Source organism: Carcharhinus amblyrhynchos, chromosome 3 (genome assembly GCF_965287045.1).
Source record: "Carcharhinus amblyrhynchos chromosome 3, sCarAmb.v2.hapA, whole genome shotgun sequence".
Taxonomy (NCBI): Eukaryota; Metazoa; Chordata; class Chondrichthyes; order Carcharhiniformes; family Carcharhinidae; genus Carcharhinus; species Carcharhinus amblyrhynchos.
The window spans coordinates 37,405,106-37,426,621 of record NC_137326.1 but is presented as its reverse complement, the minus strand read 5'-3'; the positions used below and the strand labels follow the sequence as shown (position 1 = coordinate 37,426,621).

Here is a 21,516-nt window from a genome sequence, read left to right as displayed (position 1 = left end):
TACAAAGCTTCCACATATACATAGAAGTTGTGTCTAACCTTGAGTGGTTGCATTTCATTTACAGAATAAGATGAGATTTTACAGTACTGTGAGATAATTTTAAAATGGGAACAGGGAACTACTCAAAGCCATCATCCAACAAGATCCACTAGCGCAATCATGTATGATTGATCCTGCACCAGTCAGAACAAGCTCTTGATTCAAAAATAAATTTTTCTAGGACTTTGCACACTAATAATCCATGGACGCACCAAAAAGCCGGCTGTCTCACTGCACTTTTGTTTTAAAGTGGTGGCGCATGGTTACATCAGTTGCTATGGCTTCAAATATATTTCTGTAACTCAACACCCAGATTCAATACTGTGTTCATACATACCTCCCAAGATATGCAAAGGTATTCATCAAAATTTATTACCAATAGCTGGAGTAATATATACAAGATTATACTTTGGCCAGCTTCAACTTAGGGAATCGAACAAAAGATTTCAGGGGGTGAGATTCAAAAGGGCAGCACAGTGCCCAGCACTGCTGCTTCTCAGTGCCAGGGATCCGGATTTGATTCCTGGCTTGGGTTAATGTCTGTGTGGAATCTGCATGTTCACCCCATGTCTGTGTGGATTTGCTGCGGGAGCTCTGGTTTCCTCTCACAGTCCAAAAGGCACACTGGTTAGGTGCATTGGCCATGTTAAATTCTCCCTCAGTGTACCTGAACATATGCCGGAGTGTGATAACCAGGGGACTTTCACAGTAACTTGATTGCAGCGTTAATGTTAGCCTGCTTGTGACTCTTAAAAATCATGGGATTCCTTAAAAATGAAACATAACGTTAACAAAACAATGGAACTGAATTGCTGCAAGGTCTGACCATCAACTAGGAGTCAAAAGTATACTCTATTTGAGAAAAATACTGAAAATACTTCACCAATTTACTCACACCTGCCGTGTTATATACAGTGACTACTACAACATTCATCAATGTCAATAAAATTTTTAACCATAGAACACCTGTCAAAAATTAACTTCAGAACCGCCTGAAGTATTTCAATAGAGTTTGAAATTAAGCAAACAGGGTAAAAATATTACCGAACAGCATGAATAATTGTACTGCCTTAAATTCTGATGAAGAAATCTCACATCTGTAACTTTATGCAAATTACTTTGCATCGCATTAACGTAACATTCATACCAGTGGAGAAGTCATTTCCTTTTACTCAAAGGGCTAATGTAGGCTCCAGATAGTGATTATAAGCCATATGTTATTTGTTTATGTAATTTTCCACTAACTTTATATGGTAAATTAATGTGGTTCTTGGAATGAGTGGGTGAGTTTATGTTTCAATATCTGTCATATTTAATAACTAATTCGACTATCTTTTTTAAGTTGGAATATTGTGAGAATATCAGAAAATCCCACAGCACAAACAAAAAAGTTGTTGACCATCTCAAAATTACTCTAATATCAAATTACTTCAAACTACCTTCAAATGTAGCTGCAATAGCAGCACGTTATCAAAGAGCTATTGTACTTAAATGGGGAATTAAACCAATGAGTGCATGGAATGTAGAGTACTTGCTGCGTTCCAAGTGGTTATTTTGTCATTTTACATTGCAAAATAGCAGGCCATTAATGTTATTATTATTTGTGGGATCCTACTTTGCATAAGGTGGTTGCTGTGTTAACCTACATCATAACGATTCAAAAGTTGGGTGTTCACTATGGCTGTGAAAATGATTATATAAAATATACGACAAGCGTACATTCATAAGGTCAAGTAACCAAAATGCCACAAACTGATATCAACCAAAAGAACAACAAGGCAGCGTTGTCCTTTCCTGATGAAAGGTTATTAACCTGAAATGTTAACTGTTTCTCTCTACAGATGTTCACTGGCTTGCTGAGTTTTTCCAGCATTTTCTATTTTTATTTCAGAGTTTTGACAGTTGCTAACTATGTTGATAAATATCAGTCTGCTTCGAAACCACCCAGAAACGCAGTAGCACCATGACTATCTTGGAAGAACCAATTGCACTGATGGTAATCCTTGGTATCCAATGCACTCTGCTTTAGCTAACATCACGACAGAATGATCTGTTCAACACTGGCAAAATATATTTCAATCTGATCATCTCATTACCATTTTACATACTATTTCAGAAAAGGTCTCTTTTTCATTTCTTTGCGATCCTTTCTATCAAATGTTAGCAATAAATTAAGTTTATGAAAACGTAATGCTGTCCACAGTAAACATCCTCACGGACTTTAAATGATTCCATCATCTTTCAAATTCTACAAGGTCAGAAAATACAATCTTCGCTGACCTGACTTGCTCAGCCACAGTTCTGTTTTTTCCAACAACTGACAGTTACCAAATACAATGGAAATGCAAGTACACGCACTTCAACAACACAAGCAAACATCACACACACTCCATAAAGAGAGAAGACCAGCTGCTAACTTCTACCATTGTAAATTCACACACAGACCGAAAGGATAGGTTTATCCAATTTGGTGGTTGGGGGTGGGGGGAGGTGGCGACAACGACGACGACATTTATGGTTAAATGTTGAAAACAGTTGTCTTCTCACAGCCACAATTGCTCTAAGTTACATAAATCAGTAGTGTTAAAAGTTTAAAAGATCTATAGAGGAAAGGCATTTCTGACCTCACGTTTCACTGTACTTCCATAGCCCCTGTAGAGTCCTAGGATACCCTGGTGGAGGGAAGGAGAGGAGACAACAATAATTATCCAGATAAAATTAGTCCACACTTTGAAATATTCAACAAACTGTTAGATTTCTTTTCAACAGTAATAGCAATTGTGAATAATCTTTCCAATCAGACAGTAAAGTTAGGAATTGGTAATACTTTCATAGAATCCTACAGTGCAGACGGAGGCCATTTGGCCCATCGAGTTTGCGCTGACCACAATCCTACCCAGGTCCTATCCCCATAACTCCATACATTTACCCTAGCTAGTTCCCCTGACACTGAGGGTTAATCTAGCATAGCCAATCCACCTAACAACTTTGGAATTTATACTTTCTCTGCTCATGGGAACTTAACAAGATTAAAGCTGGATTTTAGCAATGCCAACACCATTCAATCCACAACATCCAGACTGCTCAAGACCATGGGAAATAATACGGTAACTCTTATAGTATAAGTTCACCCTAGATCACCTGACAGACCCGGGTTCCATTTCAGCCTTGGGTGACTGTGTGTTGTTTGCACATGCTCCCAGTGTCTGCGCGGGTTTCCTTTAACTGCTCTGGTTTCCTCCCAAAGTCGAAAGTGGATTGGCCATGGTAAATGCTTGGGTTTCAGAACTAGGATGGAAGGAAGCGTCTGGGTGGAATGTTCATTCCGAGAGTTAGTGCATACTTGATGGGCCGAATAGCTTCTTTCTGCACTAGGGGGGATTTTATGGATGAAGACAAATACAGGTACAGATACCAGTACAGCTTTGGAGAAAAATGATCTTGGTTACAACACACAAAACTAATGGAACACAATGGGGATGGACCCCAAATGTTGCAAGTCCTGAAACATTTCAAGCTTTAGTGCAAACAGACCCCCATCGTTTCTTTTTCCCTGTGTCAGGTACCAATGTAAGGTGCATTAAAATATGTGAAACTCTCTGCTCCACCTCCAATTGCTCAGTTGGTGAAAGCAATGCACAACTGACCCATCAAGATCAGAAGTTCCAGATTCAATTCTTACTCTGTACTGAATTAATGAGGTAGTATAGGTGGTGCAATTTACTTCGCAACCTTCTGTTAGCCAAGAGGCAAGAACAGATCCATCATTTTTGCCTCTTTCTACCTGTTTCAGAGTAACTATCAGGATAAGACTGGCAGAACCATCCAGTTAGTAATTTATCTCTGCCCGTTGAAGTGGTGGAGGCTGCCTCGCTAAATATTTTTAAGACGCGGTTTGATGGGTTTTTGATAAGTGAGGGGATTAAGGGTTATGGGGAGAGGGCGGGAAAGTGGAACTGAGCAGCGACAGATCAGCCATGATCTTATTGAATGGCGGGGCAGGCTCGAAGGGCTAGATGGCCTACTCCTGCTCCTATTTCTTATGTTCTTATGTTCCCAGCCCTGCAATAAAGTATAAACTACTTATTGTGCATTGGTGAGTCAAGATCTGCAATATTTCATAATGGTAAACACTATCATTTGAGAACTTTTCTAAAAAAAATGGTCAGTAAAAACATTCAATATTTGGAAGACTCATAGAATCACTAGAGTGCAAAAGGGGGGCCATTTGGCCCATTAAACCTGCAACGAAAACAATCCCACCCCAGCCTCATGTACTTACCCCTTCTGGTCCCCCTGACATTAGGGACAATTTAGCTTGGTCCATCCACCTAACCTGCATATTTATGGAATGAGAGGAAACCAGAGCATCCAGAGGAAACCCATGCAAACTCCACACAGACAGTAACTCTGGGCCAGAAATCAAACCTGGGTCCCTGGCACTGTGAGACAGTGGCGCTAACCACTTTGCCACCCCTTAATTTTGTGGAGTGATCAATCTGTAAAGATACCCTGCAACATGAATGTGCAACCCTCAGGAGACTTAAATTGGTAAATACCCAAGAGAGTGGCACAGTGGATAGCACTGCGGCCTCACAGTGCCATGGACCTGGGTTCAATTTCCAGCTTGGGTCATTGTCGGTGTGGAGTTTGCACATCCTCCTCGCGTCTGCATGGTCTACCTCCAGAAGCTCGGATTTCCACCCACAGTCCGAAAGATGTGCTGGTTAGGCGCATTGGCCGTGCTAAATTCTCTGTGTATTCAAACACGCACTGGAGAGTGGCAACTAGGGGATTTTCACAGTCACTTCATTGCAGCATTAATGCAAGCCTACTTGTGACATTAATAACCAACCTTTTACTTTTCTTAGGAGAAATATTATGAACGTGACAATGATTTTGTTGTTACTGGCCCACCCAACAACAGTACTTTGGCCATTAGAACCTTGTAAGAAATCTCACAACACCAGGTTAAAGTCCAACAGGTTTATTTGGTAATAAATGCCACTAGCTTTCGGAATGCTGTTCCTTTGTCAGGTGAATGGAGAGTTCTGATCACAAACAGGGCATATGAAGGCGCACACAGAATAGAATGATTAGAATGCAAGTCTTTACAGGTCATCTGCTATTCAAGTCTTAAAGGTGCAGACAATGTGAGTGGAGATAGCATTAAGCATAGGTTAAAGACATGTGTATTGTCTCCAGACAGGACAGTAAGTGAGATGTTGCAAGTTCAGGCAAGTCATGGTGGTTACAGATAGTGTGACATGAACCCAAGATCCCGGTTGAAGCCATCCTCATGTGTGCGGAACTTGGCTATCAGTTTCTGCTCAGCGACTCTGCGCTGTCATGTCATGAAGGCCGCCTTGGAGAACGTTTACCTGAAGATCAGAGGCCGAATGCTGGAGATCACTGAAGTGTTCGCCAACAGGAAGGGAACAGTCTTATCTGGTGTTCATTCGTCCGTTATACAACCTCAAACAGGCCATTATCTGCAGCAAACTACCCACCCTTCAGGAGAACAGTGACCACACAACCCTGCCACAGCAACCTCTGCAAGACATGCCGGATCATTGACATAGATGCCATCATCTCACGTGAGAACACCATCCACCAGGTACATGGCACATACTCTTGCAACTCGGCCGACATTGTGTACCTGATACGCTGCAGGAAAGGCTGTCCCGAGGCGTGGTACATTGGGGAGACCATGCAGACGCTATGACAACGAATGGATGAACACTGCTCGACAAATATAATTGAAAAATACAAAAACAAATGCATTTCCTAAATAAAAACAGAAAATACTGAAAACATTCAGCACATCTGGCAGCATGTGTAGATCGAGAAAAACAGAGTTTGGGTTTTAGATACATGACCTGAAACATTAACTGTTTCTCTTTCCACTGATGCTGTCAGACCTGCTGAGCATTTCCATCAGACTTTCAGAATTCACAATATTTTGCTTTTGTAGCTTTCTTAAATACTTGTTCAAGATCCTTAGAAATTACCCCGAATAATGTACCTAAACTTCAATCTTTGAATAACTATCAGCTCAGTACATTGGTGAGATAATTACATTATCAACATCTTTCTTGTGGTTTAAGAGTGAGCTTTCCAATTAGTGATACATTTAGCTCGAAATTTTGAGTTTAGGCTTGTACTCAGAGCACTTGGCTGATTAAAGTGAACCAAATACAACCATCCGGGTTTGCTGTGAACTGGACTTTCAAGACCGACTCCACAGGTTGAAAACATAATACCCTTTGACAAGTTCTCAATTTCCAGCACTGCAAAATTCAACACAGAAGATGAACCTCTATCTCAAATCTACTATTCTTTATTTACACATCCAGATGGTGGGATGCTGCACAGACAATAATGATTATCATGTCAAGTCTATTTGATAATTAGAGTCATCTGCACACAAAATTCAATCTAATTAGCAAATTTGTCAATGTGATCTATGAGACAAAAGGCCCAGACAGATATAGATCAAAGTAAATGTCAAAAAAAGGAGGCCTAGCCTTCAAGTTTTAATTATAATCATTCGATTGCACTGGGGCAAATTTGATGTCTGATGCACGTAGAGATTGAATAAATGCACCATTTGCCACATTACAATTTGCACTATACAACCTTTGATTTTTATTATATACAAGATAACAGAATCAAATAACAACAGCTCAGACAAATAATTTTTAAGCATAGATTTGCCAACCAGGTTAATTCTAGCATTCTGGGGAGGAGTTGCCTAGATTCACTGAAACAAAATATGATTCTTAATGCACACAAAACTGGAAAACACTCTTCAGCTCAAAAAGCTGGTTCATTCTCTTTCCCAGAACACCACCTTTGCCTCTATCTCCCTCTCGCTCAGAAATTCTTTTCATTCATCAGTCAACTCTGCCTCTCAATTCTAATCAATATTTTACATACTTTCCAAAGTGAGCAGCTGGCAGATTGCCCTAATCTCACAACAGAAATGAGAGTTTTTGCAGAATAAACAGGACTCAGTCCTTGGTAATCTATATTACCACAGTAAATGGAATGTAAAAACGTGTTCTGACAATGTTCCTTCCAATGTCTCGACAAGCTATTTTTCTTCAATTCTATTGATATTGCACAAGATGGTTGTCATGGATAAATGCTTTACTCGGTTCATTATTGATACATTGGAATGAAATTTAAGAGAAAAGAAAATACTGTTCAGAATATAGATGGGCAGATAAGATAAAGCTCATCCAAAAAACAGGGTTGGAATTTCCTCCGCAGTGCTGCCATGACTCCATGCAAATGTCCCCTGAAGTAGCTGTAAGTGCAACTTGTTGTCTCTAGTCTATAGGGAGCGAACTGCTTGCAGGAAGAAATGCGAGTGAGGGTAAAAATGAAGTGCTGCTGCACTATTACAGTTGTAGGCCAGCAATAATTTTAATCTCTGCTCTTTAGGGCCATTGAATCTGCAGATTTTGCAACTGAGGTTGTCTTATCAGAAATCCAGCAAGGAGGATGTAGCTTTTGACATCGAGCTTGGCCAGTAAAAATAGGCAAGCAACTCCAACCATATCCATAAAGGTAATCAGTGCAATAAGTTGCTTACTGATTTCCCAACTTAGCCTATGGGTACAGTCTTGGCTAAAGCTCCCATTTACTAACTGCCTGCATCAGGCTGTCGTGAGCCCTTTAGGATTACTGTGTGACAACAGCCTGTGCTCCATTGAATCAGTGCTGAGCAGAGTTTGGAATGACAACCTACAGTTAGGATCTATTTCCCTCTTACGGCTGCCTGAGACAGCCCACAAGGGGATGTTAACCAGGATGAAAATGCAACCTTTGGCATTTTACCCTTTCCTGTCACTTCCTTATGCCATAACTGGAAAGATGCAACCTGGTTTATTTTTCAATTTGATAATATATATCTTAAACAACATAGCCAACTGCATCAAAGGCAATAATTACTTCTGTGAGCAGAGGATCAAGGGAGCATGAGGCTCGGACCCTCACTTAACTTAGGGGAGGGGAGAGCACCGGGCCTGCACAGGACACTCTACTTGGAGTGGAGGATAAAGGGAGTGAAGGATTCGGGGACCTGTGAGGGACAGCCACCAAGCAAGGCACTCAGTTTGAAAAAGCCAAGAATGAAAATCACAGGAAAACAGTAAGCAGATTGGTTGGTTGGTTAGGAACTAAGATTAAGAACAACTTAAACAGCTGAAACTTAAATAACTAAACAAGGTAACAGTTAGGGAAGAAAGCCAGGAGGATAAAGGAATAAAGAAAAAGTGAATCTAACCCCGTGATTAAAAGACTAAGAAAGCAGAGTGCAAATTTACATTTCTAAGGAAATCTAAATAGCTATTTGAGTGAGTACAGTCGGGTAGTGCCTACTACTACTACTACTGGTTATAATTTTTAAGATACCATTCTGTGATTCACTATTTACAAGAAACATCTTCAATAATAAAAGAATGAGGAAAAGAAAGGCCCTAGTTGATACTATTTGGCATTAAAAGGATTAATTTAGTTTATAGTGGTATGACTTTGCACGAGAACACCAAGTTGTGGTCTGCTCTTCATGCTCCATGTGGGAGACCAGAAATATTTCCGGTTCCAAGGATTAGCATGTGCACTGGATTTGTCTCAGCTGTAGCCCCTGGAAGTTCAAGTTTCAGAGCTGGAGCAGCATCTGGGGACACGGTGGAGCATCCACAAAGTGGAATGTGTCATGGGCAGTACGTATAAAGACGTGAACACACCGCTACCTCAGATTCCACAGGCAAGGAACGAATGGGTGACCATCAGGCAGAGCAAGAGAACTAGACAGGCAGTGCAGAAATCTCCTTGGCTATTCCCTTGTAAAACCGATATAGCGTTTTGGACACTGTTGCGCAGAATGGCCTCTTGGAATATCAGCAGTAGTCAAATTTGTAGCACCACAGTTGGCTCAGCTGCACAGATGAGGAGCAAAAAGCATAGAAATGCAATATTCATAGCGGATTCAATTGTGAGGGGAATAGATAGATGTTTCTTTGGATGCCAAAGAAACTGCAGGACGTTATGTTGCTTCCCTGGTGCTAGGGTCAAGGATGTCTCAGAGCAGTTGCAGGACATTCTGAAGGCGGATGTGAACAGCCAATTGTCGTGGGACACATTCATATAAACAAAATAGGTGAAAAAGGTGTGAGGTCCTAAAAGCGGAGAGAGAGAGTTAGGAAGCAATTTGAAAAATCGGACCTCAAAATTAGTTATCTCAGCATTACTACCAGTGCCACATGCTAGTCATAGTAGAAACAGAGAGAGTATATAGCTGAAAAGATGATATGAGGAGGAGTGATTGATTCCTGGGGCATTAGAACCAGTTCGCGCGCGGGGGGGGGGGGGGGGGGGGACCTGCACAAACTAGACAGATTACACTTACGCAGGATCAGGAATGATGTGCTTGAGGCTGGGGGGTAGCAGGGAGATGGGAACCTATGTAATGATTGGGGAAAAAATGGTTCCTAATGATTGAAGGGTAGCTAACGTAAGCAAGCTTTTCAAAAAGGGAGGTCGAGAGAAAGAGGGAACCATACACTAAGCCTAATGTCAGTGGCAAGGAAGTTGCTGGAGTCCATTATCAAGGATTTCATAGCACAGCATTTGGAGTGTAGTGATATAATCAGACAAAGTCAGCATCAATTTACGAAAGGGAAATCATGCTTGACAAATCTACTGGGATTCTATGATGATGTAATCAGTAGAGTTGGCCAGAGACAAGCAGTGGATGTGGTTTTAGACTTTCAGAAAGCTTTCAACAAGGTCTCACATAGCAGATTACTATGTAAAACGCATGGGATTGCAGGTAACGTCATGAGATGGATAGAAAGCCGGTAAGCAGAGAGGAAGCAAAGAGTTGTAACAAATGGGTCTTTTTCCTATTGTCAGGCAGTGACTAGTGGCGTACCACAGGATTCTGTGCTGGGACCCCAGCTTTTCACATTATATATTAATGATTTGGATGAGGAAGCTAAATGTAATATCTCCAAATTTGTAGACAATACAAATTAGGTGCGAGGGTTAGGTGCACGGAGGATGAGGAGATGCTTTAGCATGATTTGGACAGGCTGAGTATGCAGGCATATGCATAGCAGCTGCAGTATATTATGGATAAATGTAAGGTTATCCACTTCGGTAGCAAAAATAGGAAGACAGGTTATCTGAAATGGTGTAAACTGAGAGGTAGCTACTCAGCAAGACCTTGGTGTCCTTGTGCATCAGTCACTGAACATAAGTGTGCAGGTACAGCAGATAATAAAAAAAAGGAAAATGGTTTGTTGGCCTTCATGGCGAGAGGATGTGTGTATAGGAATGGGGATGTTTTACTACAATTGTATAGGGAGTTGGTGAGATCACATCTGCAGTTTTGGAATCCTTAACTGAGGAAGGTTGTCGTTGCTATAGAGGGAATACAGCAAAGTTTTACCTGGCTGATTCCTGGGATGGCAGGACTGTCGTAAGAGGAGAAACTGAAATGGTTCGGATTATATTCATTGTAATTTATTAGAGTGAGAGAGGATCTCACGGAAACTTAAAATTCCAACAGGATAAACTCAAAGAATTTTCCTGATAGTGGGGGAGTCCAGAACTGGGGTCATATTCTGAGAATAAAGGGCAAACCTTTTAGGAGATGAGGAGAAATTTTTTTCACTCAGAGTGGTAAATCTGGGGAATTCATGCTCACAGAATGTAATTGAGGCCAAAATGTCTGAATTCAAGAAAAAAATTAGATGTAGCTCTTGGGGCTAAACGGATCAAGGGATATGGGGGAAGGTGGGGTCAGGATTTTGGATTTGCTGATCAGCCGTGATCATAATGAATGGCAGTGCAGGCTCGAAGGGCCAAAAGGCCTACTCCTGTTTCTATTTTCTATGTATGCTTCTATGGAATTACACTTACCTCATGCCTTATTGTGTCAACGAAAACCTTGTAAGTACCCAGTGAGGGGCAAGCTTGAGCTCGCTGTTTGACAACTTCCGAAGGAACTCTAACTAGGCATGCAACCTGTAAATAATAAAAACGACACATCAAACACAAATAGATCTGGAGAATCAATGTGACTTTGTACAGTGAGATCACATTCCCAACAGAACATGCAACTTTGAAATATGACATTAAAAGAAAGCCAGCCCTCTACTTTTTTGACCTCTACGGCACAGCGGATTTATTATACATTCTATGACCCAAGTGTCATCACATTGACACAATAAGAAAACTTGCATGACATGAAACAGCTAATCTTGGTCTTTTTAAAAATATTTCAAGGATATTCAACCTTTGAACCTGAGGCCAGACATACATGCCAAAAGTAGTGAGTGGGATGGATATGATTACACAGAAGTGAGAGACTTCCATATAAAATATAAGGTATAGACAAAAATGCCTCTCTCCACTCCCTCCCCAGGTTGAAGTTAATTCATTCTCAATTCACAAAAAAAAATTCCCACCCAGATAAATGCAAAAAAAAAGTTCCACGGATCAGTTCAAATTTACTGATATTAACTTAAGAATAAATATTGGCCAAAACACCAGGCATAACTCCCCACTTGACTTGCAAATATGATGTTATGGGATCTTTAATGTCTACCTGAGAGAACACAGAGTCCTTGTCTTAATCCTTCATCCATAAAACAGCACCTTTGAGAGTGCAGCACTCACTCAGCAATTCTACCTCGGTACTTGTGCTTGTTTCTGAAATGGGATTCAAACCCGCAACTTCTTGACCCAGAGCAAAGGGTGTTTACCAACTGAGCCTCAGGTGATTTAGTTTCATTTAAAAGCATCATGCAAGTAACAAACCTTCCATCTTTTCCTCAGCAGTAAAATTTCCTAGTTAGCTCTTCGATATATAATTACATTGGGGGCTTGGATTTTTCCCCATTCAGTTTTTGTTAGCAATGCAAGTTAACTTCCTGACGAATCATAGCCTATGTGGACAAGCAGTAAAATTAAGCTTAGCAGCATTACCTAGTTGAACTCTGGTTCGGCTCATAATGCTAAATGTAGAAAAATCTAAACATTAGCTTAGACCAACCTGTAGTCATCACCTCTAACATGACACTGAAATAATACAGCTTATATATACTAATATCAAACTAAAATGAAATGAGTATAGGACGCTTATCAAAGAGTTTCATACATATCTGCAGATTTAAACCAGTCTTCACACAAAATAAGAATGCATTCATTTGCAATACTTAGTTTATTACTTCTGTTCCACCTAAGATTAAATAAAAACTGTAGACTCTACAACTGAGCAGCAAATTATTGTATGACAGATTAGTCAATTTTTCTACAAAACTTGCTACAAAAATCATTTCCAAACAGACTGGCCTGTTTCTACTATTGGATGTTCTTCATCAATTCTCCCAATGAACTTTGAAACAGGACACACTAATCTTTCCTGCTGTCAGCCATGGTTCAGTACTAGCACTCTCACCTCAGTTCGAAGGTTGCATGTTCACACCCCAATTGCAAAGACTGGAGCTTATCATCTGTGCAATTATATTATTTCATGCTGTGCAGGCCTTTAATGGAATGAAACATCCCAAGGCTCTTCGCAGGAGCGCAATAAAAGACAGTATGACACTGAGCCACTATGGATTCAATAGATCAGATGACCAAAAGCTTGATCAAACAGCTTTATTTCAACAAATGTCTTAGAGGAAAGAGAGGTGGAGGGGTGTTTGAAAATAATTCCAAAGCTGGGAGCCTAAGCAGCTGTAAACATGGCCATCAATGGTGGAGCAGTCAGAACTGGAATGCTCAAGAGATCAGAATTAAGGAGTGCAGCTATTTTGGAAGTTGTGGGAATGAGGAGATTACAGAGATATGGAGGGGGCGAGGCCACGTGGTATTTGAAAGTAAGATGAGAATATTAAAATTAAGACGTCACTTGACCAGGTGCCAACACAGATCAGCAAGCAAAGGGGTGGTTAGGGAATAAAAAGTGCTGAGAACTAAGACATGGGCTGCAGAGTTACTATTTCAATGAGCTACAATTTTAGACAATAGTTATCGCGCAACATGATAGAGGCATAGAAACTAGAAGCAGGAGTAGGCCATTCGGCCCTTTGAGCATCTCCACCATTTATTTTGATTATGACTGATCAAATTCAATATCCTGATCGCCCCTTACCCTCCATATCCCTTTAGCCCAAAGAGCTATACCTAATTTCTTCTTGATAGAAACAAAGAAATTGGGAAAAAAACTAACAGACTATTGGATCATTATTATTTTACTACTTATGGGATCCTGCTATGTGCCAATTTATTACTATGTTTTTACTTCAAAATGACTTAATTAGACGAAATGTGTTCTAGGGTGCACTTAGGTCATGAAAGGTTCCATATAAATGCAAACCTTTCTTTTCATAAAAATACTAGTATTTGCCTTCAAGGCTGCTAAGAAAACACACCACATATGGATAATTGACAGGTAATATATTTGAAAGAACAAAACCAGTGAGGCAATGGGTAAAGGTTGAATAATGTTTTAACAGAAGGTCAAAGAATGGTAAAATGAAAGAAAACAACAAGGAGAGTTCAAATGGAAAGACCAGTCAATTCCTTCTTTTATTACTTAAGATTGAAACTACAATATGGAAAGAGGGTGCTCAGTCCAGTCATACTCTTCACATGCAGAGTAGCCCAAATCCCATGTACCTGTGCCATTCTCATATCCCTTCAATCACCAACTTACATATTCTTAAACATCGATACCTTTTCTGATATAATCATTAATGTTATGACATCTTGGTGTCTCAATTCTCAATACTTAGATGTTCTTCAGCTATCTGTTCTAAACTTCTTTATCACTTCAAACAGTCTGTTTGGAAGGACTCCGTGCCATCCCTTTATAGTGTCATCTGTATTATTCAGCCTGCAAATTCATTTGTGCTTAAATTAAGGTATCAAGCATTATTCTAGTTTGATACTGTTGTGTACAAACATGGTCTCCTTTGCACATGACTAGGACTTCATCTCTCTAATGTTTTTCTCAAACTCTAACAAAATAAATTTGTCCAATTCTATAGACAATAAAAGACCATTGGTATCTGCATTTAGAAGCAGTCTGTTGACACTTTCCAAAAACCCAAGTGAGAAGAACAGTGATTTAAATTCCTGGCTTTGTGTTTTTTTGAAATTTCTTACAACCAAAGATTAACTTTCTGTGCACTGCATCCATTATGAAAAGCGCATTTAAAATAATAAAGGAATATTTTAGCATTTTTATCAGTGAATTGCATCACATTTCCATCAATCTCCTCACCCACTGGGAGACCAGTCGAAGTTCCTAACCTATTCACACAGCACTTTGATCATAATCAAACGTGCTTTGAGATTTCAAATGGACAAAATTATTTTAAGTCAAAATATAGTTTGCTCCAATTATACTTGCATTATTGTGAATAAAGCATACCAATTTTAAAAACACTACAAGCCAAATGGAGTGCATTTTAGTTGCTTGTAGGTTCTAATATTTTTTCTACAAATCATCCCCAACTTATCACTATTCTATTGATACAAACTCAAGTCAAATGTGAACACATTTAGTAATGGACTTGACTTGTCACATCCTTTGTGGATCTAAAAAGATAATTTCAAGAACACCCAGAATTCTTAAGGTTAAGAATAACTTATGACCTCAATATGCCAAGAAAACAAGAATTGCCAACTTTTGAAGTAGCATAAATATTTATAGTATTTCACACTTCATGTCACCACATGTCCTTATGCTGGCTTTTTTATCTCTTATTAATATGGTGACAAGGTGAACTGCTAAAAAGTCAGTGATGAAAAGCAATCTCTCAAGCTGAGTAGTACAAAGGAGCCAGCAGGGACTCTTGACTTCAACAGTGCAACAATTTCCCTATCCAATGAGGCACAAAGTGGTCAGCAGGCCTTTCTGATATCCACAGCATTCTGCATTTCTTTTTTGAAATTAACTTTGATTTTTTTTTACATTTGAACCAGGTCGACAGAGTCTGTTTTGAAGAACAAACTCTGTCCGATCTCTAAACTCAACTAGAGAGTTTGGGTGTTTGAAATACTTACAATATTCGCCATTTATGATAAATGTAAACATGCTATGAAGCATAATCTGAAGTTTATTATTCCAGAGGGACTGTGATGTGTAATTTTCCATCTCTTTCTTTTCCAACTCTCTTTCCATCCTGCTTTTGTATATTTTCAACATCTTAGCTGGAAAAGGTACAGCATTAAGCAATTCTGATTTGGAAACTAATTCTGTTCCTGAATTTTTTCAGAAGCAAAAAATGTGATAAATAATTTTCCCCCAAAATAACGCTTCCCTATCTTGAAATATTAATTTGCAGCAACTGATCACTTTATGTTTCCTGTACTCAGTTTGCGTTGATGAGCTATTTAAAGCACAGTAAATATTTACTGCATTATGATGACACAAATATATCAAAGGTGGTGCAAACAGGTACATAACACAAACTGTAACATTGATTTCAAAGCTTCTGTGCAGTGGGTGAGAAAACCTACACAACTTAAAGACATCAAAGCCACATGTGAATTTTCAACATTGTTCTTAGAGTGGGATAAACACTATAAAAAGGGAAAATATTTATCTACAGGCAATTAAAAATTTTCAGACCACATATACTTTTTGCCCACAAATCAATTTGTCATTTCTTTAAAATAGGAACAGGAGTAGGTGGTTTTATTCAGCTGGATCAGAGACAAACAGCGCTGAAGTCCATTCACCCACATCCTATGATGCACTTGACTGACCAAAATGTAGCTTTCAGGCTTGAATATTTCAATTAATCCTGCAGCCCCAACCTTCAGGAAAATATGTAGAGAAGTACTTCCTGAATTCGATCCTAAATGACGTCCCCCTCAATTTAAAAATGTAAACATTCATATTGATTACCATGTATAAAATGGTTGCCTGTCATAATATAGTTGCAGATGTACTACAACCGGAGGTGCTATGGTTGATTCAAACAAATCCAACTGCACCTCCAGTCAGATTACTTTTTTTTCTTGTTTCTCATTTACTAATTTTATCCTTCCATCCTCTCAGGCCTTTACCACGCCCCCACCACCACATGCAGTCCCCTCTCCCTGCTCCCGCTCCTCCCACTTCCACCAGTGATTCTGTCGAACTCCCACTGCCCTTGCCTCTATCCATCTTGGCTTTCTTTAGAAAGAAACCACTTTGGGCCTTTTGTCTCACTCCTTGCTAATTGAATCATTGTAACAACATTCACTCCGAACCTTTGCTTAAAATTCAGACTCTCAGTCTACCAAAAATTCACCTTTGAGCCTGTGGCTCTGCTATTCTCAAAACAAAATCTGCAATTAACTTCCCGGGTTGCACTCAATCCCACCATCACTGAAAAGAGTTTAATAATTTAACTATAAAAACGTACTCTGTCTAGCTATCCTCCAAACAGCTAGTGCAGTCATCTGCCTTAGGTTCGACCATTACCTCTCCCACTTCATCTGAAGTGCAGCACCATGTAACATCACTCAACTCTACTCTGTAATGTCAAGTCTGAAAGTAAATGATGACTTTGCTTCAAGGAATGTTTACTAGCTATAAAATAAAACTATTTCCAACACACTGACTACACCAATACGTTTCTCCCCACCCCGCCACCACCCTCCCCCCATCCACTTCCTTCTCTGCAAAACTGTCTTGTAAAACTTAGTTTTGCTGCAATGGATTTTAACAAAAATAAAGTTGCAGCTCTACCCACACAGGCTGCTGGAAGAGAATTTGCAAAATAACCAAACTCTAGGGCAAAATATACATGAATGGATCTCCTCTGTACAGTAAAATGGCCTTTGTCCATATCGTCTATCACCCAGTTTCTAATCTTTTCTCTCCCCTTCACCGCTTCTCCGATTCTTTCTACTTCACTGTATCTTTTGCTTCTCTGCTCGTTTCTTCATCCTTCCTTCCCTTCTTAGGAGGGAGGTGGTGATGGTGGCATTACTGGCACAGAAAAAAAACTGCTAGCTCCTTTTCACATTGACTTCAGTAGTCCACCCCCATCTTCTCAGGGCAATTAAGATTGGCCAATAAATGCTCACCTCAATGATGCCCATGTCATGGAATGAACAAAGAAAATTGCATTTTTCAATTTGATTTGCACAGAAAATATGATATGCAGCAAACATTTTTCTCAATGCTGGAAACATATTTTCCATCCCAAAGCCCTGCTCACTCCTATTACACCGCCTTGGTTTTAGGACTTTGAACTTCCCTCCTTCCCATCTATTGTTGCCCCAATAAACTTCAATTACTACTCTACTTCTTCCCTGAGAATTACTGATTAACATTTTGCATTGATCCCTCCTCAGCCCACACATTTTTCCCAAAATATACATTACTCTGGAAATTTAACGTTACATTAAGTACAATACATGAGACTCCTCATGACAGGTCACGTTTACAATGTTGATTTTATTTATTATTGCCATGTATTGGGATAGTGAAAATTGTTTCTTGTGAGCTATACAGACAAAGCATACTGTTCATATGGGCAGAAGGAAAAGAGAGGGTGCAGAATTTAGTGTTACAGTCACAACTCGGATGTAGAGAAAGATCAGCTTAATATATAATAGGTCCTTTCAAAAGCCAGACGGCAGCAGGGAAGAAGTTGTTCTTCAGTCGACTGGTATGTATTCTCAGACTTCTTTTTCCTTACAGAAGATGGTGAAAGGGAGCAGGTCCGGGATGTGTGGTATCCTTGACTATGCAGGCTGCCTTTCCAAGGCAGTGGAAGGTGTAGATGGAGCCAATGGATGTGTCTGCTTTGCATGATGGACTGGGCTCCCTTCACAATTTCTTGCGGTTTTGGCTCGAGCAGGAACCATACCAACCTGTATGCATCCAGAAAGGATGCTTTCTATGCTGGATCTGTAAAAATTAGTGAGAGTTGTAGCTGAATTTCCTTTGCTTTCCAAGAACGTAGAGGAGTTGGTGGGCTTTCTTCACTATAGCTACTAGTCTCTAGCCTCGGTACAACAAAACATCAGGTACTGAAACTTAAGAAAATTAGCAAAACCCTTCTTCTTCAACAATCAAACTTAATTCTGAATGGCATAAAGTGCATTCCCATTGATAAACACTAATATCTGTAAGCACCAATATTGGATAGTACGCTCCAGCCCCCACAGCATGCTTTCTGATGACGGAGGTGGCCTGCCATTGGCCAACAGCATGATCTTCTGGTCCCACTGATGTCTACAGTGTTTTGTGTGGCTCACCCACCCCACTGCTGTGGAATCCACCACGAGGATGGGATCTGGAAAATCTCACCCTTTGTACCAAGAGCAGATCACTCACTTTGTGGCTAAATATTAATTAAATTTAAACGCAAGATCAGTTTACTATATTCCTTCAAGATATAAATTTTCTGCACGTGTAATACAACATGGTGGTAGTTGGTTAATTTAGAAAGCCCTTAGGTGTTTTAGCTGTTCTGCCTATGTGACACTCAGTTAGAATTTAGTAAAGCACGTAAAGTGACAACCCTCCAAGATAGAACCATAGAATCCCGACAGGGCAGGAGGAGGTCATTTAACACAAGTCTGCACTGACTCTCCGAAAAAGCATCTTATCCAAGCCCAACTCTTGCACTATACCCCATAACCCTGTGCATTTGCCATGGATAATCCCCCTAACCTGCACATTTTTGGAGTGTGGGAGAAAACCCACGCAGTCACCCAAGGCTGGAATCGAACCACAGTCCTTGGCACTGTGAGGCAGTGCTAATCACTGTGCCATAGAGGAGACAAAACAATGACGACACAATATAAATTATTTCAATTTTTGAAAGGTCTTGGACGGCTCAACGTGGATAGTATTTAGACAAATGGTCAGATGAACTTAAAAGTTTAATTCAAAATTTTGAAGGATTTTGTGGGCAACCCTTGTATTTGGAGTGTTGGTGCATGAAACAAAAAATAACTTACTGTAAAAACTAACCTATTTGGTCATGCCATTATCCTTCATCATGAATCTTCCACACATTGTGGGGGAGAATCTAGCTTGATTCAAAATTCAGCAAAAACCACAATAGGAAAGTGCTGCCAGATGGGCATAGTGATAGCCCAGTCAGAATGGAGAAATGGATAGTACACCAATCATGCATGCACTGGAGACCACACTGCCAAAAATTATTCGAATTGACTTTTACACATACACACACACAATTTAGAAGTAACTATTCTTCACTCAATGAGTTTTGATAGAGAAGTAATTCACTTTGTGTAATTATTCACCACTCATCCCATCCTACAGGGGGAAAAAAAAAATCAGCGCACATTTATTGGGAGAAGCTGCTTTAAAGATTGGTCACAGTTTGCATCTATGACATTTTTAAAAATTTACATTGCAAATGTTTACTTTCTGAGTAAATACATTGCTTGCTGCAAAATATATTCTTTTCCCTAAGACTTGTCCTGCTTCCAAGTCACTAATGCCAATAGGTATTCTAAATCCCATTCCCAAACAATATTTTCCATCTCCCATATTCTATTCTTGTGCATTCATCACCAAGGCAAATTATAGATTGTTTTGGCTTTGAGCCTAACAAAAGTATTAGTATTGGCTTGACAAAAATGAAAGGAGATAGCCCAGTAAGATTGTGGTGCAGGAAGCATGAATGTCAAAGAATGGAGACGAGAGAGGCAGAATGGGGAAAGACAGAGTGGGAAACTGCAGGTGGATAAAAATCCCAGTCGCTGGAGCAAATCTCCAGAGACATCATCATACTGGTCTGAATAGCAAAGAATGATAACCACAGGATTCTTAGTATGTAGTATTATATGTACCATGGATGGACACCCATTTCAAGGGCACCCCAGAAAAAAACCACGGTGATGTGACTGGGCTACTGGATTTCTTGTTAAAGAGGTAATGTACAACTTCAAATATTTCAATATTTTTCTACCTGAAGAGTTGCATGAGAGAAATCAAGGGTTAATCTTATCTGCAGTACTTATTCAATTATCTGTAGCCATGTCTTACAATACTGATCTCTTTATCTAGCCAGAAGAGTGAAGAATCCTTAAATTTTAGGAACTACAATATATATTCACAATTATTGGGGAATAATAAGGGACCATTAAATGTGCATAAATGCAGTGTAGTGCTTGATATTGGGAAAAGTGGAAATGTTCAATTTCTGGAGCAGGTATCTTTTTATTTTGATGAAATACCCCATGAAAAGGTACAATGACTCTTTTCTCTCCATGATACTTTGTTAGTTCAGACCTGGTTTTAATTCAGTGCACAGTTAAAAAGTTCAATATCACATCTTCAGAATTAGTTTCCTAGTGGCCATGCATCAAAAGAACAAAGACCACAGAAATTGAAGAGACACCTTCACCACAATGTGCAACAGCTGCAAGGTGGGATTAAGGCAAAAGCTCAGGTGTTTAGTTATGCCTTGAATCAGTATGCACCAATGGGTGTACTCATTAATAATGTCCAAAATACAGAAGGTTCCCTCGTCTTAGAGTTTCAAGAATTGAAACATTTTAATCTTCACAAAAGCAGTAATTGCAACCGGCAGAACTCAATGCACAAACATAAATTCTACCAACTCAAATTATCAAATATGTTAGCAAAAATGAATCACAGTTTGCCTCAATGAGTGACAGCAAGACATACAGACTGTGTGAATGACTGCAAGAATATGTTGATGGTAAGGAGGCAAAAGTGCAAGAAAAATTAAAAAGAAATTTTTCAAATGTCAAATCATTTATTCATGTTAAATAATTCATCAAATTAATGTCAGCCTTTTCCTAGCCTTAAATATTTTCTCCTGAAGTACAGTGGGACAAAAAAGGCTTTGATGACAATTTTGCAAAAAAAAACACCAAGTTTTTAGGAAACTTCCAAGTATACAGTACGGCTGTAAGTTCATAGAATCGTAGAAACCCGACAGTACAGAAAGAGGCCATTTGGCCCATCGAGTCTGCACTGACCACAATCCCATCCAAGCCCTATCCCCATATCCCTACATATTTACCCACTAATCCCTTTAACCTACGTATCTCAAAACACTAAGGGACAATTTAGCGTGACCAACCAACCTAATCTGCACATCTTTGGACTGTGGGAGAAAACCAGAGTATCCAGAGGAAACCCACGCAGACACAAGGAGAATGTGCAAACTCCACACAGACAGTGACCCAAGCTGGGGATCGAACCCAGGTCCCTGGAGCTGTGAAGCAGCAGTGCTAACCACTGTGCTACCGTGCCGCCTCATGATTAATGCCTAAAAAGTATCAAACATATAAGTCAACTATAGTGTTGTAAGATAGCAATGGTTAGTAAACTGAATTTTTGCAAGATATTTTTTCATTTATTAAAAATAAGCACCAGATGTATCCTTAACTGGACTTTTAAGAATTAGCTAGGAACTTAATACCTTTATTGAAAGAATT

General features: G+C 39.6%; 1 protein-coding gene across 2 annotated transcripts in view; it reads right to left on the bottom strand.

The window, feature by feature from the left end:
* Nucleotides 1-21,516, bottom strand: part of slc25a26 (solute carrier family 25 member 26) — a 217,984-nt gene that overhangs the window by 144,892 nt on the left and 51,576 nt on the right. For both annotated transcript variants that reach the window (XM_080183332.1, XM_080183339.1), the window contains exons 4-5: nt 10,975-11,079; nt 2,664-2,711 (exon numbers count right to left, since the gene is read on the bottom strand). In XM_080183332.1, coding sequence (XP_080039458.1) covers nt 2,664-2,711; nt 10,975-11,079 — 153 coding nt within the window. The remainder of the gene's footprint in view (nt 1-2,663; nt 2,712-10,974; nt 11,080-21,516) is intronic.